The sequence below is a fragment of the Arvicola amphibius genome, chromosome 5 (assembly GCF_903992535.2).
Source record: "Arvicola amphibius chromosome 5, mArvAmp1.2, whole genome shotgun sequence".
Taxonomy (NCBI): Eukaryota; Metazoa; Chordata; class Mammalia; order Rodentia; family Cricetidae; genus Arvicola; species Arvicola amphibius.
Window position 1 is genome coordinate 502,409 of NC_052051.1, and position 17,176 is coordinate 519,584.

The 17,176-nt window shown below is 48.4% G+C and overlaps 1 protein-coding gene across 1 annotated transcript; it reads right to left on the reverse strand.

Moving 5' to 3' along the window:
• Nucleotides 1-2,556: 2,556 nt before the first annotated feature.
• Nucleotides 2,557-3,978, reverse strand: Abhd16b (abhydrolase domain containing 16B). The gene has a single exon (XM_038332162.1). It carries the CDS (start codon nucleotides 3,976-3,978, stop codon nucleotides 2,557-2,559), a length of 1,422 nt encoding a protein of 473 aa, XP_038188090.1.
• Nucleotides 3,979-17,176: the final 13,198 nt, after the last annotated feature.

The following is a 17,176-nucleotide window of genomic DNA, read 5'->3' on the forward strand; positions in this document are numbered from 1 at the left end:
TCAGCGCCGCGCCGCCTTACTTCCGCTTGGGCTTGGGCCCCGCCTTCTTCCCCGGCCCTCGCTCAAGTGGCGTCCAATGAGAACGTCCTCTGGCCTTACGTAAAACTAATCATTCAATTTTAGAGCTCCAAACTACGGAGAAGCGGGAAGTAATTCTTCCAGGCTGGTTTAGCCCGTGAGATTCCTGGGTAAAAAGGCCAGAGCAGCCGAAGCTCGAGGGACGGTTCGGTTTTTTTTCCACAGTGCGCTTCACCCCATCATGTCCTCGGCTACCCACGAGCCCCTCAACCAAGCACCTCGGCGGGTCAAACTCAGGCCTGTTCACCCGCCAACCTGCAGTCAACCTCTCCCTGCCTCCGAGAATTTCTTTTGGATTTTGGTTTTGATTTTTGAGACTGCTGACTACGTAGACAAAGATGACCTTGAATTTAACGACCCTCCAACCTCCACCTTCCTAGTGCTAGGATTACAGGAGTGAGCTATCACAGCCGATTTACACCATACTGGGGATCGAGAATCCAGAACTCAATGCACGCTAAGCAAGCACTCTACGAATTAAGTTGTATTTGCAGCCTCCTTATGAAGACATTTTTATTGTCTGGGGGTTGCAGTAAAAGTAGAGAAAGCGCGATTCATCCTCTTGCCCTGCAGGCGCCGCTCTCTCCAGACGGAGGCGGCTCTCAGTCTGGTACTGGAAGAGTTCACAGAGCCCCGAACACAGCAGGGGCTGGTGGACCCTCCCAGTAACTGAAGCCCAGTCCTGTGCACGCACCCAAGTGTTTTCTCTCTTTTCACAGCACTGGCGCTTCCTCCCAGTTTTCAGGTGAGCAAACTAAGGCTAAAGTAATTTTCCAAAGATCCCTCCAGAGCTTTGACGTTCTTGTGTTAGTGTGTCAACACAAACAGGAGAAAGAGTTCCTCCAACTTCAGATGAGGGAGCTGTTACCACTGGGCAGCTGTCTATCTCACGGTTTCTTTTGGCCTTTAGTTTCCTGGAAGAAACTAAATGGTCCTTAAATGATATTACCCCACTTCCAGAACTGCTCCTCCTACAAAGTTGAACTTCCCTTCCAACCAGGCCCCTATGAGTAGCTTTCTGGAAGCTTCCCATTACCCCTCCCTTCTCTGGCTCTTCTCCCTACAGGTGTCTTCTTACACAGGACTGGTGCTTCACTGATTATGCTTCACTGATTATGACAATATCCTGTTCAGCGATATCCATTAATATATCTTCTCCATTTACTGTCTTGATTAACCCAATCTGGTCGGCCCCTGTCCACAGGGCTGGAAATGGCATGAACAGTCAGTAGTCTCTGCTCCATAGAATGAGTACAGACAGACAGTGGTGAGCTGAAGACTTGTTCTGTTTTGCAGGGTTTCGTTTGTTTGTTTTGTTTTGTGGGGGTCAGAGGAGGTTGAGACAAGGTTTTTCTGTATAACGCTGTCCTGGAACTCCCTCCATAGAACAGGCTGTCCTCAAACTCACAGAGATCCATCTGCCCATCTCCCAAGTGCTGGGATTAAAGGCATGCAGCACCATGCCCATCTTCTGCCTTTCTTTCTTTCTTTTTTCTTTTTTCTTTTTTTTTTGGTTTTTCGAGACAGGGTTTCTCTGTGTTGCTTTGGAGCCTGTCCTGGAACTAGCTCTTGTAGACCAGGCTGGCCTCAAACTCACAGAGATCCGCCTGCCTCTGATTCCCAAGTGCTGGGGTTAAAGGCATGCACCACCACCGGCCTGGCTGCTTTTCATTCTTGAGCCATGAACAAGGTCCAGACCTAACCCAGGTCTGGCCCAAGTAACAAGCAATCATTCAGGATCTCTAGGATCCAGGCTGCCCTGTGCGCTATTACTCTAAGTCTAGGGCCCCTCTATGGATCGCTCTTCACAGAATGTGGAAATGAGAAGGGGGTACTGTAACTGCTGAGATCTGCTAGCAAGGGGGTCCTACAAGTGTCAGTAGTAGCCAGCACTCTCCTTTCTTTTCTTTTTTTCTTTTTTCTTTTTTTCACTTTGCAAATAGGGTTTCTCTGTTTAGCTTCAGCTGTCCTGGAAATCATTCTGTAGAGCGGACTGGCCCTGAAACGCACAACGATCTGCCTGCCTCTGTCTCTTGAGTGCTGGGATTAAAGGCATGTGCCACCACCGCCCGGCTAGTATTCTCCTTTCAAGGAACTACTTGAATATTTAGTTGGTGTCCTCTTCTCAGGAGCTACCCTGCAGTCCAAGCCATGTGAAAGGCACCCCCTGTAGCCCCACAGCCTCCCTGGCCTCCCACTATCAGACATCACATTACCAAAAATTGGATCAGGTTTCACCTTTACATTCCTTCAAGAACTAGACACAGGCATTCATGTGTGGGAAGAAGAGAAAGGAGAGAAGTGGCAGAGAACAGAAAAAAAGTGAAGACAAGTACAGTCCAAGATATACTTGCCCACTCTCTCAGACACCAAAATCCCCAGTAGGGCCAGCTTTTCTGTAGGGGTGTAAGGAGAGGAACAGTTGATGGGAGCTGAAAGGTGTAAACTGCCCAAATTCCTGAGTCACATAAACAATAGCTACAGTCCCCAGGGCAATTGAAAGTCCTCAGGCTCCAGTGGGCTGCAGTGTGTTGCCTCCAAGTTTTTGAGGTGCTTGCGTGCTAGGAACAGTGCAAGCTGACGGCGCCGCCGGGCACTTAGGCCTTGGCCCACAAGCCAGGGGAAAGTAGGTCCGTGTGGCCCCCAGGCTTCAGCATCATCCGTCTCCTTCTGGCGGCGCTCACGATAAGAACGCAGCATTGCCAAGCACCACTCCTCATCAACGCGGTAGCGCGCATAGAATGCAGCTTCTTGAGCCAAGTTGCTGGTGCGCAGCCAACGGGTTACCACCGTGCGGCCCTCGCGGGCCATCACAGACGGGTATCGGTGCTGTAGCAGGCGCAAGAGCAGCTCGTTGCCACGGTTACCTTCCACATCGCCCTCCCCTGGACAGGATGACAGAGTAGCTACCTGGTTCGAGGTGCTGACAACATCATCTTGGGTGCGTCTGAGCAACAGAACTGGGCCTGGGTAGCAGCATAACTGCTCAGCAACATTGAGATTGAAGTGCTCCCTTACAGTGCGTACCACCAGCCCCTTCCAACTGTGGGGCATGACCTTCAGCGCTAGTGGCACTAGATCATCAAAGGTGGCATCCAACACCAGTGCACCTAGTTCTGGGTAAGTCATAGCGGCCCAGGTGGCTGTGAAGCCTCCAATAGACCAGCCATAAACCACGACATGTGCTGGCGGGAAGTTCAGGCGGTGTAGTGCATACTTGATGACCACATCCATTGCATTTGCATCATGTTGAGGAAAAGGTGCTCCTGTGCTGCCTCCAAAACCAGGATGATTCCAACCTAACACTGAGTATCCAGCCTCCAGAGGTGCGGACAGACAGCCCATCTCATAGAAGCCAGCATTGCCTTCACAACATATAACCAGTCGCAGGCCACGGCCATGGCTGCCTGGATGCTTGCGACGATCCATGAACATCGTGTCAATCTCATTGCCATCGCAAGCCACCAGCTTGGCACGCCGCCCACGGTAGCGCTCCACTAGGCGCTCTTGGCCCTGCTGCAGTAGAGGCAATAGCGCTCGTGTCATCAAAAACATAGATCCAGGGTATACAAGCCAGCGGCCCAGGGAGTGGGCCAGCGCATAGCTGGCGAGTTGGCTGGGCAGCTCACGGATCTGCTGGAGGAGGCACTGTGCTTGGCTCCGAGCCCCACGTGGAGGCCTTGTGAGTGTGTCCGCGCCCAGTGCTGCATCATGTAGCAGCCACACACCTGCTGCAGCTGCAGCACATGTCAAGGCTCGATGACTGCTGCCAGCGCCTGAGGCATGCACATCGTCCCAGCGGAAGTCCACCGGCCAGCCGCGGAAATTGTAAGTGTAGTTTGCTGTCAAGTAGATCTTGAACACGTGCACTAGTGCCTTCACAAAGCAGATGACACACATGGGCAGTGAAGCTCTGCCCTCTTCCTGCTAGCCCCAAGGCCAGAAGGCCCAGTCCAGGTAGTGGAATAGCAGCAGGAGTCGCAGGCCCGGCCCAGCCGGCAGCTGCGGGAGCAGGCACCAAGCACGGCTTTCTGTTGGCATTACTCCTCTTGGTTAGCCCCAATGGCCATTGTGACCTGTGCCTTCTGGGGCTAAGGGAAAGCTGTATCAGTCTCAGTTTTGTGAGTCATTGTTGCTGGGGAGAGTGACACTCGGGTAACGGACTCATAAAGGGTTTTAAGGCTTGGTGTATCTCAGGTTCTGTTCCACACCCTGGGACAGACACATCCTTAGGCCCTCACTGGAGCTGCCTACCATGTTTCTAGCACCTTTAGCTTCTCCTGCCTCCTCCACTAAAGCTAGGCAACCAAAAAGGCCAGAAATGAACAGCCTTGACTTCTTCCTTTTGAGGGGAAGAGAGAATTAAGCAAAAGGGATTTCCCACACTTGGGCCAAACTTCTTGTGGGTAACACACTCTTAGCCCCTCCTTGGACCTTGGGGTCCATTGGTTTACATTTCCCTGCAAATATCTAGGTTAGAACAGAGCTGCCATTGGAGTTAGGTGTGTTTTCTCATAGTCTTACACCTGCAGCTCCACACTTACCTTCCCTGGAAGGGGGCTGAGGGTGGACTAGGAACATCTTCCCACAACATACACACACTCACTCTCACACACACACACTCATACACACACACTCATACACACACACACACATAAACACACACAAACACACCTTTTCTGAATCCTCCTTTTATTGGGCCAACAGCAGCCATCACCTCCGGGTGGGTCCTGCCTAGCTGTAGTTCCTCTTTTTCAACCCCAGGTTGAGCATCTCTCTCCCACTTGAACCAACCCACAAACTGTACCTTCCTCTTTTCTAGAGGGTTCTTGTGGGTGAGTTCCCCTTTTTCTCCTGCACTGAAGGTGGCCAACCCACCTGAGGGTCAGACTGAGCTGGGGAGAGCATACCGCAGTGCTCAGGAACTCTTAACAGACAGATGCAAAAAGCACGGAAATTCAGTCAAATCCTCTGAGCCCAAGGGCCAGGACTCCTTGAGAGACCTCAGGCTTTTAAGGGCAGTGGTTTTCTGGCCTAAGCGACCACTTTCGGCACTGACCGCTCAAGGCAACTCCATAGCTTCTGGACTCAGCTGAGGAATGCCGTTGTTCATAAAACAGAGGAGTAGGACTATCAATAAAATTCCCATCCCTATGCCAAACACAGATAAAATGCCTAATATCCTCTCAAAGTTCAACTGAAACAACAAAATTATATGTCTCTCTCTCTCTGTGGGTGTGGGTGTGGGTGTGTCTGTGTTTGTGTGTGTATTTGAGATGGGGGTCTCACTGTGTAATTCCAACTAGCTTCAAGTCTCCTCCTGTCTCAGGTATGAGTGCTGGGGTTCTAGCTGTGGTCCCCATGACATTACATTGGTACAGAAGCATAGCTTTATAAACCTGTTTTCACTTTCATGACAGTATTTGCTAAAATACATGAGGTAGTCAACACTTCTTTGTAAAAGTAGACTTTCCGTTCAATGATTTTGCCCAGCTATTGGCTCATAAAAGTGTTCCAAGTATACTTAAAATAGGCTGGACAACACTATGATGCTCAGTATATTAGATGCATTAAACACATTTTTAAAAATTTATTTATTGTGTGTTTGTATGTGTTTGGGCATGCACATATTACTCCATCATCAGACAACTCATGGACATTGGTGCCCTTCTTCTACCATATATGTCCCGAGGATTGAACTCAGATTGTCAAATCTAGCAGCAAGCACCTGTACCTAGAAGCCTTCATGTCAGCCCTTAAGTAAATTATTTTTTAATAAAACTTTTTGTTTTATAAGCTTGGTATGGAGGCACATGTCTTTAATCCTAGAATTAGGGAGACAGAGGCAGATAAATCTAAGTTTAAGGCCACCCTAGTATACTGAATTCCAGAACAGCCAGAGCTACACAGAGAAACCCAGGCTTGAAAAACAAAACAAAACTGGGGTACGTCTTTAATCCCAGCCCTCAGAGACAGAGGCAGAGGCAGGCGAATCTCTGTGAGTTCGAGGCCAGCCTGGTCTACAAGAGCTAGTTCCAGGACAGGCTCCAAAGTTACAGAGAAACCCTCCAACTCACACAGTGGTGCTCATCTGTATCCCCAGACATAGGAGAGTGAGACAATATTGCTGAAAGTTTCAGGTCAGCCAGGAGCATACAGGGAGACCCTTGCCACCACTTCCCTTAAAAAAAAAAAAAAAATACTTGCAACTCATGGTGTATCTATCAGCACGTAAAATCAAAAGATACTTTTTTTTTTTTTCGAGACAGGGTTTCTCTGTGGCTTTGGAGCCTGTCCTGGAACTAGCTCTTGTGGACCAGGCTGGTCTCGAACTCATAGAGATCCGCCTGCCTCTGCCTCCCGAGTGCTGGGATTAAAGGTGTGCGCCACCAACGCCCGGCACCTGTGTTTTTTTTTTTTTAATTAAACACCCCATCCTAACACAGGATTCCCTCTTTTATCCTTTTTAGTTATTTATTTATTTTTATTTTGTATGCGTTGGTGTTTTTCCTGCAGATCTGTCTATATGAAGGCATCAGATGCCCTGAAACAGGAGTTACAGACAGTTGTGAGCTGCCATGTGGGTGCTGGGAATTGAACTCAGGTCCTCTGGAAGAGCAGCCAGTGCTCTTAACCACTGAGCCATCTCTCCAGCCCAAGATACCTGTGTTTTAAAGTTATCTAAAGTTCTTTTTATATTTTGTTTTCAAGACAAAAGTTTCTCTGTGTAGCCTTGACTGTCCTGAAACAGATCAGGCTGGCCTTGAACTCAGAAATTCGCCTGCCTGTAAGTGCTAGGATTAAGGATATATGCCACAATCACAAGGTTCTGAAGTTCTTTTTAATGACATGTCCTGTATTTAGGTTTGTTTTTCTAAATCTAGCAATTCTGCCCCAGATGCGTATGCATCCAGCTCCAAGTCCCAGATTCTCCTGACTGTCCGGTTTTGTTCCAGTTGGGCTTTTCTGCTCACTGGTCAGGTCTGAGGACTAGAGTGTGTCTTAAAGGTCTTCAATCTCCTTTCCTTAGGTCCTGGGGTATACCTCACCTTTGGTCAAGGGATTGACAGTATCCTGAAGATATTCATGGTTCTTACACTCCTGAAATGTCCACCTCTGGCCCTGTAGGGAAAGAAAGAAGGTTAGGGATGAAGGTAGAAACTTTAGGGAGGATGGGGCATTCACTCTCTAGAAATTTTTTATAAACTGATGTTTCCTGCCTTGAGGAGCAAGGCATCAGGTTCATTTTGTATGAGATACAGTAGCAACTTCCTTAGCAGAAGAGAGAACAAATGTCCCTTCCTCTTCAGCCCAGGTACAAGCGACTGGCAAAGAAGACACTGCAGACTCTGCAGATAGAGTAGCCTCAGTGGTGTTGGCAGTATCCTGAAAGACTGTATCCATGGCACATGGGAACGCTGCCTTTTGTTTATTCCTGAACGCAATCTCCCAGCTTGATCTGCTCTGAGACTTTCAGAAACAGGGTACTCTTCTGCCAAGCCCAAATGCCCTTAGCTTGCCCCTGTAAAGAGAAGGAAGAGATAGGGAGATCCAGAGACCAGATTTTTGGAGGCAGAGGTCAGTGGACTGGAGCCACTAATCCCAAGGGGTTCCAGGCAGTAGTGTGTGTCTGGCCTGGTCCTCGACCCCACCAGTTCACAGGAGCCCAACTGCCCCAGAACTACCAACTCTATTCAGAGAAGAAAGCATGTGACAAAACTGAAGTTGTCCTCTACTGGAGAACCCCCACCGCCACCCCAGACTGGACCAACTGCAGCAGTAGCAACAGCAGCAGCAAGCAGAATCCTTTTGCCTTCAGCTCCCTCTGTTTACAGCAGTGTAACAGGGTGGGGGATGGGGAGCCAGACTCTGTGTCCCTGCTTATCAGTTTGTGGAAGAATCCTTGCCACTCATTCCTTCGGAGGAGACATCTGAGTGTGCACCATGCATGACCCCCCCCCCCCCCCACTGGGTCTTGCTAGTCCAGGATGTCCCCCTTCCCCCACTGAGGCAGTGTTTCCTCTCTGGCCAGTTCTGTTCACCTCCCTAGAGGCTCTTGATTTATGCTGTTGAGTCTGAAAAGCTACCCTTGGAGAAGGAAAGGAAAGAGAGAAAACCAGTCCTAGAGGCTAGAAGGGCTGGAGCCAGGATCAGAGCCCCTTGGAAGAGGTTATTTAGCTCAGCACTAGCTGGCCATGGCAGCACCCTGGCTTTGGGAAAGTTGAAGCTGCCTTCAGGAAAAGAAGCTGAGTTTGTGCAAACGCCTCTGCTCAGGAAATGGGGTGCAGGGAAGGTGGGGGTGGTTTGGAGCCCAAGGACAGGAGGGGACTCTTCCTGGCGGATAAGGGGTCAAGAGAAGGGGCGGAAATGGTCAAGACAGCTGCTGAACATCTGGAGTCACAGAGAATTAATTATCCAGTGCCCTGAAGGACAGTGGGGTGGGTGGGAACCCTCTCCTTCCTGGCTCTTTGAAGAGCTGCTCCATTGTCTCTGCCTGGCCCAGGATGAAGGATCTGGTGTGCTGCCCCTCCCCAGAGGGCTCTAACACCCATCTTGGGGTGATAAAGCCACAAATTATCCCTTCTGAACCTTCAGTCACAGTGAAACCCTATAGCCACATTGGACACCTTTTGAGGAACATATACATGAATAGGAAGAAATGAGAGCCTAAACCCCACCAGAGACTGAAGGGAAGACATACTAATTCTTTCCCAGTACTGTTGCTGACACCCCCTGTATTACCTGACCTGAGGGAGTGGGCCAATGAGAATGGGCCAGTGTCAGAGCCTTGACAGTAGTGAGGAGAATGGCCATGCTGCTACAGATCTCAGGGTGGGATCAAATGTAGTCAGGATACCCTGAGCAATTTGTACCCTTCCTACAAACTGTGAGAGTGAGCAGTCTCTCCATGGGATTCAAGCCAAGGTTGGTCTCTGGGTTCTCAGATACAATTTGAAGGGTCGTTGTGTGGTCAGGGGGCAGTCTCACTTCTGGCTTATGAATCTCAAAGCAAAGGCTTTAGCTATTCTACTATGGAAATATCCAGGGTTTTATATAAAGTGAGTTTTAATATTGTTAACCAATATTTAACCCTATCCCAATCCCTTTTCTCTTTTGATAGAATTTCATGTATCCCAGACTGGTCCAGATCTTGCTATGTAGCTGAAGATAACACTGAAGTTTTGATAGCTCTGCTTCTGCTTCCCAAGTGCTGGGATTATGATTATAGATTATAGATGTGTACCACCATACTCTTTTTTTAAAAAGATTTATTTAGTTAGTATGTATACAGTATTCTCAGTATTCTGTCTGCATGTATGCATGCAGACCAGAAGAGGGCACCAGATCTCATTACAGATGGTTGTGAGCCACCATGTGGTTGCTGGGAATTGAACTCAGGACCTCTGGAAGAGCAGGCAGTGCTCTTAACCACTGAGCCGTCTCTCCAGCTCCCCACCATACTCTTTTTATGCAGTGGGGAGCAAACTCAGAGAATTTTTTGCACAGTAAGCAAGCAGAACACTGAGCCATACCTATAGCCTCTTATTTTGTTTTTTTCTGTTTACAGAAATAAGTTTAGTGTACACTGTAGCTTGCTTTTCTTGGCAATGTATTATTATTTTTTTGGTTTTTCGAGACAGGGTTTCCCTGTAGTTTCTAGAGCCTGTCCTGGAACTAGCTCTTGTAGACCAGGCTGGCCTCGAACTCACAGAGATCCTCCTGCCTCTGCCTCCCGAGTGCTGGGATTAAAGGCGTGCGCCACCACCGCCCGGCCTCTTGGCAATGTATTATAAGCTTCACTGCTGCTGGAGCAAGCTATGTAAAACTGTCCTGGGTATTCTGGTAATGTAGCAGGTATCCCCAAGAGTCTTCTAGAACTTTCCCCTCTGCAAACGTGGCTACTATGTGTACAGGCACATTGTTTTCCAAGGACCCTGACCCTTTCTTCTTCTTCTTCTTCTTCTTCTTCTTCTTCTTCTTCTTCTTCTTCTTCTTCTTCTTCTTCTTCTTCTTGTTTTTATTTTTATTTTTTGTTTTTCGAGACAGGGTTTCTCTGTAGCTTTGGAGCCTGTCCTGGAACTAGCTCTTGTAGACCAGGCTGGCCTCAAACTCACAAAGATCCGCCTGCCTCTGCCTCCTGAGTGCTGGGATTAAAGGTGTGCGCCACCACCGCCAGACAGAAGTCCTTCTCAACCAGTGAGTCTTTCCCACTCTGGGAAAGAACTTGTATATGAAAGCTCTACACCACCTAGGGCAGCTCTGAACTTTTACGGTGTGTCTATCCTGTGTGTATAGATTTCATGAACACTGTCATGACCATTGACTAGAACAGCAGCAGAAACCATTCTGCCCTGTCAGTCTGAAGCCCATGGGGATCCTTCCACAGTAGACAACCTGTGATACCCTCCTGGTGATCAGATAGAAACTATGGTCTGGACTTAGATCAGCATCCTCGGGTCTTGGGAAGGGGAGGCAATAAAAGCTGGGCAAGAGAGAGAGAGAGAGAGAGAGAGAAGAGAGAGAGAGAGAGAGGAGAGATGAGAGAGAGGGGAGGAGAAGGAGGGAGAGAGAGAGGGGAGAGAGGAGATGGGGAGAGAGAGGCTTAGAGAGAGCGCTAGAGGGGAGAGATGGGGAGGAGAGAGGGGGGGAGAGAGAAGGTTAAAAGACAATATATGAAGAGTCAGTTTCTCTTTTACCACAGGGGACCCAGGGATTAAACTCAGGCCCACTCAGGATTATTAGCAAGGCGGAGCACCTTTACCAGCTGAGCCATCTCACCAGCCTGGGGCACTTCACTGACTCTTAGTTATTTAACCAGTGGGGACCTGAAAACCAGTAATAGAGACTGAAAAAGAATCCAGGGACTGGAGAGATGGCTCAGCGGTTAAGAGCACTGCCTGCTCTTCCAAAGGTCCTGAGTTCAATTCCCAGCAACCACATGGTGGCTCGCAACCATCTATAATGAGATCTGGTGCCCTCTTCTGGCATACATGCAAACAGAAAACTGAGAATACTGTATACATAATAAATAAATAAATCTTTAAAAAAAAAAAAAAAAGAATCCAGTCAAAAGGGTCCCAGAAAAGAGGCTCAAATCCATGAGGGGATACCAAGATCCCTACAGTGAAGAGGTTATCCACATTTTTCTTGACTTCTTTTTTAAAAAATATTTGTTTATTAATTATATATACAGTGTTCTGCCTACATGTACACCAAGTCTCATTACAGATGGTTGTGAGCCCCCATGTGGTTGCCGGGAATTGGAAGAGCGGGCAGTGCTCTTAACCGATGCACCATCTCTCTAGCCCCTTTCCTGGCTTCTTCAAAGGAACCATAGGAAAACTGAAGAATGATGGGCTCTATAAAGTACTACAGAAGGGGTAGTCCATGTTAAGCTCATGGAGAACTAAGGCATGACCTAAGGACCCTGCTCAGCACCCTGTCACCTTCCCACTCACTTAGCTTGTCACAATCGGAGAGCCCAGGGGTAGGAAGTGGGGCACTGGGGCTTGAAAGGGAGATGAAGTCAGCCAGCTGCGTAGTCCTCCTTGCCCAGGGAAGTCATTGAAAAGTATGAAAACTGTGCTGCAGAGTGATTCCTAAGAGTTAAGTCTGGGCTGGAGCCAAATTTATTCTGGACCCAGGCAGAAGTAAATGGCTTCCTGGCTAAGTTGTCTTCCCTGTGCCTTCCTCCCTTGGGCCTGTAACTCACATCTCCCTGAATGGTACACTATAAGTTGGCTTCACTGTGGCCTAAGCATCCAGGACTATGAGTTCGAGGGTAACCCCAATCTGGGAAGTATATGGCCTTACCATCTGAGTGAGTCCCAAAGGGGAGAAGGGAGCCAATTCAGAGCCAGGCATCTCTTGAAGGGTGGACAGGCCTTAGATAGGCAAAACCATCCCAGACCCACATCTGTGTCCTACATGATAGAGAAAAGACTGTGACTAGGGCCTCTCTACCGCACTCTGGTACATGGTTGGGGGAGGGGGTTCACCTACCCAGCTTACTTTGAGCTGATCTAGGTTATGGCCCTCGCGGCTCCTTCTAAGTCACTTGCACAGATTAAAAATGGCAACTGTCCCAGAGCTGATCCCAGGGGATTCTGGAAATTGCCCCATCCCCCAGGCACTCTCTGTTCCAGCATTGGCCCCAGTCTAGGACAGCTGCTCCAGGGCTACAACTCACTCCACTCCATCCACCCAGGCCAGGGAACTGTAGTGGGGTCAAACCCACCACAGCCTGAATGGTAGGGGCCAGAAGCCCAGGGCAAACCTAGACAAACTGGCCCTTCTCTGTCTCCTTTCTTCCTCTCTCCTCTGGGACCTACCCACCATGCGAAGGAGAACAGAAAAGGAACAGAACAGAAGGGACCAAAGGGAGGAAAAGAGGTACCCACACCTTGATTCCTGAGGCTTCTGTAATTGGGACTTCAAGTTCTGGCCACCCACACCTGTACATATCACACGCCCTAGGAGGCACCTGGTTCAAGACAAGATCTGTGGGGCAGGAAAGTGGGTCTTGCCCTGACCCCACTCAGGGAAGGCAGTGAGGCAGAGAGGGCAAAGGAACAGAGAAGTTCTGATGTCCACCACCCCAGCTCTGGGGATAAGCACAAACCACAAGACTGTCTAATCCTCACCACTTTGAAGCTGCTCTGAGCTGAGTCAAAATTGAGGCTGCAGCCCAGTGATGGTGGCTGGTGCACTCCTTTAATCCCAGCATTTGGGAGGCAGAGGCAAGTGGAGCTCTGTGAGTTTGAGGCCAGCCTGGTCTACAGAGTGAATTCCTTGACTTGAGAAAACCTTGACTTGAAAAAACAAAACAAAACAAACAAACAAAAAACTCTGAGGCTGCATGTGCCTGCCCAGCCACTCCAGCTGCCCAGGAGCCCAGAGTGACCACAAAGCCTCAAGAAGCCTTTGAAGCTCTAGAATAAGGCCGCAGGAAGAAGGCGGCATCCCACCCAGGCCCTGATCCACCCTCCCCAAGGCAAGTAACTTTGCACACAGGCTTGGAGTACAGCTCTGGAGCTACCCTCTGTGCCAGGCTCCTTCCGGTTGCCATGTGTATCTGGGTATGAGGACCAGGAAAAGGAGGATCATCTGCCTGCCATCCCTGTCCCATTTCCATCATCAGGGTTCCTGTAGGGACAGCAGTGGGTCAAATAATTGGTCCCTCTCTCAAGTGAAAACAGCAGGCTTTGACCTTATGGAAACCCCCCCAGCGTGGGAGGTAGGGAGGAAGACGAGCAAAGGAAGGGAGGCATCGCAGGAAATGCCTGGGTGCCCTAACTGCCCTAGCAAAGACTAGGTCATTGGCTCTGCCCTTGGAAAGTCCCAGGCAGGGCCTGTGGACCTGGGTGGGGGGAGTGCCAGCAGGGCAGCAGGGGTCCCTCGTACAAGCATCAGACTCAGGGTAGACTTCCTTTTTGGCCTAGCTGGGTTTCAGCCATGAACAGCATTAGGGCAAATGAAGGTAGCTCGTTTTGTGGTCATTTCTTTGTCCCTGGTGGTAGTGATCTGGTGCCACATTCTCTGTCCTCTTCACTTCCACCTTCACCATCCTCAGAACAGCTTATTTGGCCGATATTTTAATTATTAATTACAGGTCTTATGTGGTCCAGGTTGCCTCAAACTTTTATGCAGCCAAAGATGACCTTTAACTACGAATCTTTCTGCTTCTACTTCCCTAATGAGAATTACAGGCATGCACTAGATACCAGCAGATGTTTGCAAATAAAGGCCCAAGTGAAGTTTGGACCCCAAAGAAGACCACAGAGAACAGAAACTGAGACTGGCTGTAGGAATTAATCTTCAGAGAATGAACCTGGAGAGCCCCAAGGCTGATAGAAGCTGGTTTTTTTTTGTAGGTGTGAGAATAAGATCAGTGGATTATAGATGGAAGTAGGAAGATAGGTGAGACTTGCAGACATGCAAACTCAAGGCAGAGTTTGAAAGGAAGCCACCGCTGAAAATACCAGACTTCACTGTATTGCACAAAGGTAATTGACCTCCCTTCTCTGTATGTGCAACGTGGTCTGATTTAACCCAGGTTCAAAACGTTGGGAAGAAGAATGCATCCAAAGCTGAGCACACAATTTATTTATATTGGGTTATAATGTGTTTACTTTGGGGACATCAGGCTCTAAGGCAGTGCTTCTCAACCTTCCTAATTCTGTGACTCTTCAATACAGTTCCTCATGTTGTGATGACCCCAACCACAAAATTATTTTCATTGCTACTTGATAACTATAATTTTGCTGCTGTGATGAATTGTAGTGAAAATCTCTGTGTCTTAGGAGACCACTGTCATTTTCATCTGCCCCACTCATATTATCAGTACCACTTTTATTGCTTCTTCCTCCATTAATTCATTAATTTATTCATTCAAGAATATTCTTTTGGTCCATTTAAAACTATGTCAGGCAAGGAAAAAATAAAGAACAGTGTGTATAGTTTTTTTAAAAAGATTTTTTTTTTTTGGTCAAGAAATGTGCTTTAGAGCCGGGCGGTGGTGGCGCACGCCTTTAATCCCAGCACTCGGGAGGCAGAGGCAGGCGGATCTCTGTGAGTTCGAGACCAGCCTGGTCTACAAGAGCTAGTTCCAGGACAGGCTCCAAAGCAAAAAGCTGCAGAGAAACCCTGTCTCGAAAAACAAAAAAAAAAAAAAAAAAAACAAAAACAAACAAAAAAAAAAAAAAAAAAAAAATGTGCTTTAGTTCAGTTCTTTGTTCCCATCAGTGAGTATGCTGGTTAGTTTTTTGTCAGCTTGACACAAGTCAGGGTCAAATGGGAAAAGGGAACTATAATTGAGAAATGTCTTCATCAGACTTGCCAGACTTGCCTGTTGGCAAGTCTGTAGGTCATTTTCTTGATTAATGGTTGATTTGAAAGAGGCCAACCTACTGTAGGCAATGCCGCTTCTTGGGCAGGTGGTCTTGGGTTCTATAAGAAAGCATAGTGAACTAACTGGGTATGGCTGTGCACATCTTTCCCCCAATGCTTGGGAGACAGAGGTAAAAGAATCTCTGTTAGATTGAAGCCAGCATGGTCAACCTAGCAAGTCTGAGTCAGGTAGGGACTGCACAGTGAGACACTCTAAAAAAAAAAAAAATTGGTGTTGGTGTGGTTATGGTGGCAGCGGCAGCATGCATAGCTTTAATCCCAGGATTTGGGAAGCCTGAGTTCGAGGTCAGTTTGGGCTGCAGAGTGAGTTCTATGTGGGGAAATAAACTTTCCTCCCCAAGTTGATTTTGGTAAGTATTTTATCACAGAAACAGAAACCAGATTAAGACAAGGTATGTGCCACTACCACCTGTCTTTTTTTTTTTTGTTGTTGTTGTTGCTGAATTTTTAAAAATTATTTTATGAGGTGGTGGTGGCACAAGCCTTTAATCCCAGCACTCAGGAGGCAGAGGGAGATGGATCTCTGTGAGTTCAAGTCCAGCCTGGTCTACAAGAGCTAGTTCCAGGACAGTTAGGACTGTTGCACAGAGAAACCCTGTCTTGAAAAAAAAAAACCAAAATAAATAAATAAGATAATAAGAATTTATAAAAAATTATTTTATGTATCTGAGTGTTTTGTCTGCCTGCATCTCTATGCATCACATTCATACAGTGCTCTTAGAGAGTAGAAGAGAGCTTTGGATCCTTTGTGACTGAGGTTATAGGCAGTTGTGAACTACCATGTACCTTGGTCCTCTGGAAGGTCAAACCAGTGTTTCTTCTTCTGGTTTTCTGTTTATTTGTTTTGGTTTTGTTTTTTGCTTTTTCGAGACAGGGTTTTATTGTGTATCCTTGGCTGCCCTGGAGCTAGCTCTTGTAGACCAGGCTGGCCTCGAACTCACAGAGATCTGCCTGCCTCTGCCTCCTGAGTGCTGGGATTAAAGGCGTGAGCCACCACCACCCAATAACCAGTACTAATAAACAAACACAGAACCATCATTACCACTTATAGAGCATGTCTCATGCATGGACCCCTAGGAGCAGAGACCCTGGGTTACATTGTGACCCTCTTAGGAAGGGGAACAGGCAAATCCAGACTTGAGCTCTGTGTCAAAGTGTCCACAGGTGCCATTTCCTGCTCAGAGTTAAGTCAGGCACATAGATAGCCAGTGGGTACTATGCCAAGCATGAAAGAGGCTAATCGCGTAGAGGAACTTCCATGGACTCTGATATGGGAGGGGAACTCTCACAGATCCTGTTAAGGGATGGGAATGGGGCTTTCGTGAGTCGTGGTAGGGAAGTTAGTTCTCTCAGGTCCTAGTAGGGAAATAGGGGCTCTTACAAGTCCTGGCAGGCCCCGTGAAGTGAAGCAAACTTTCTGTCTGACATCCTCTAGCTCCTCCAAAGACCATTCTCTCCTAGCCTAGGGTTCAAACTACAGTAGCCAGTTTTAGCCCCTGAGGCAAGTGCATAAGAAAGGTCCCTATGGCTTTCATCACCCCCCCCCCCCCCACTGGATTGTACTTGGCTGACCTTCTTCCAAGGGCAGTGGGTTTGCTTGGAACAGAAAGAACTAAATGTAAATCCAGCTAGGTAGACGTGGCCAGCTGGGCCCTGGTTTCTCCCACACATTTGTGATGCCACTCTCAGAGGTGGTGCCTGGGTATGTCAGTGATTGTATTTTCTCTGGGTTTGTGGGAAATTCCACACCTAAACTGGCTGGAGTCCAGAGGCACCTCAGTAGCTGGGGTATCTCTTTGGCATTCTCTTCTCTCACTCTCAGTGCCCTGGCCTGGCTGTTGAGGCACTAGTACTAGTGAGCCCTAGGCCCCAGTGACCTTTTCCCCTATGGCCCTGCAGGGTCTGGGAACCTCCGGCCTGTCGTTCTATGTCCTGCCAAGAGGATGTCCTGTCCACCCCCATTTCCCCACCCTTATTCCTCCCAGGAGCCACCCAAGAGTGGAGATGGGGCGAGAGGGTGGAAGGGAATTGGAGTCATGGCATCCTGAGGCCCTGTTTCTCTCGCTGCCTCTTCCCTCTGGACCTGATGGAGTGAATGAGGCCCCCACCCCAGCCCCTAGGCATGCAGATCAGACTCCAGTTCTTTCCTAGGTCAGGGACAGCTGCTCTAAGAAGCAAGGCTGGGAGG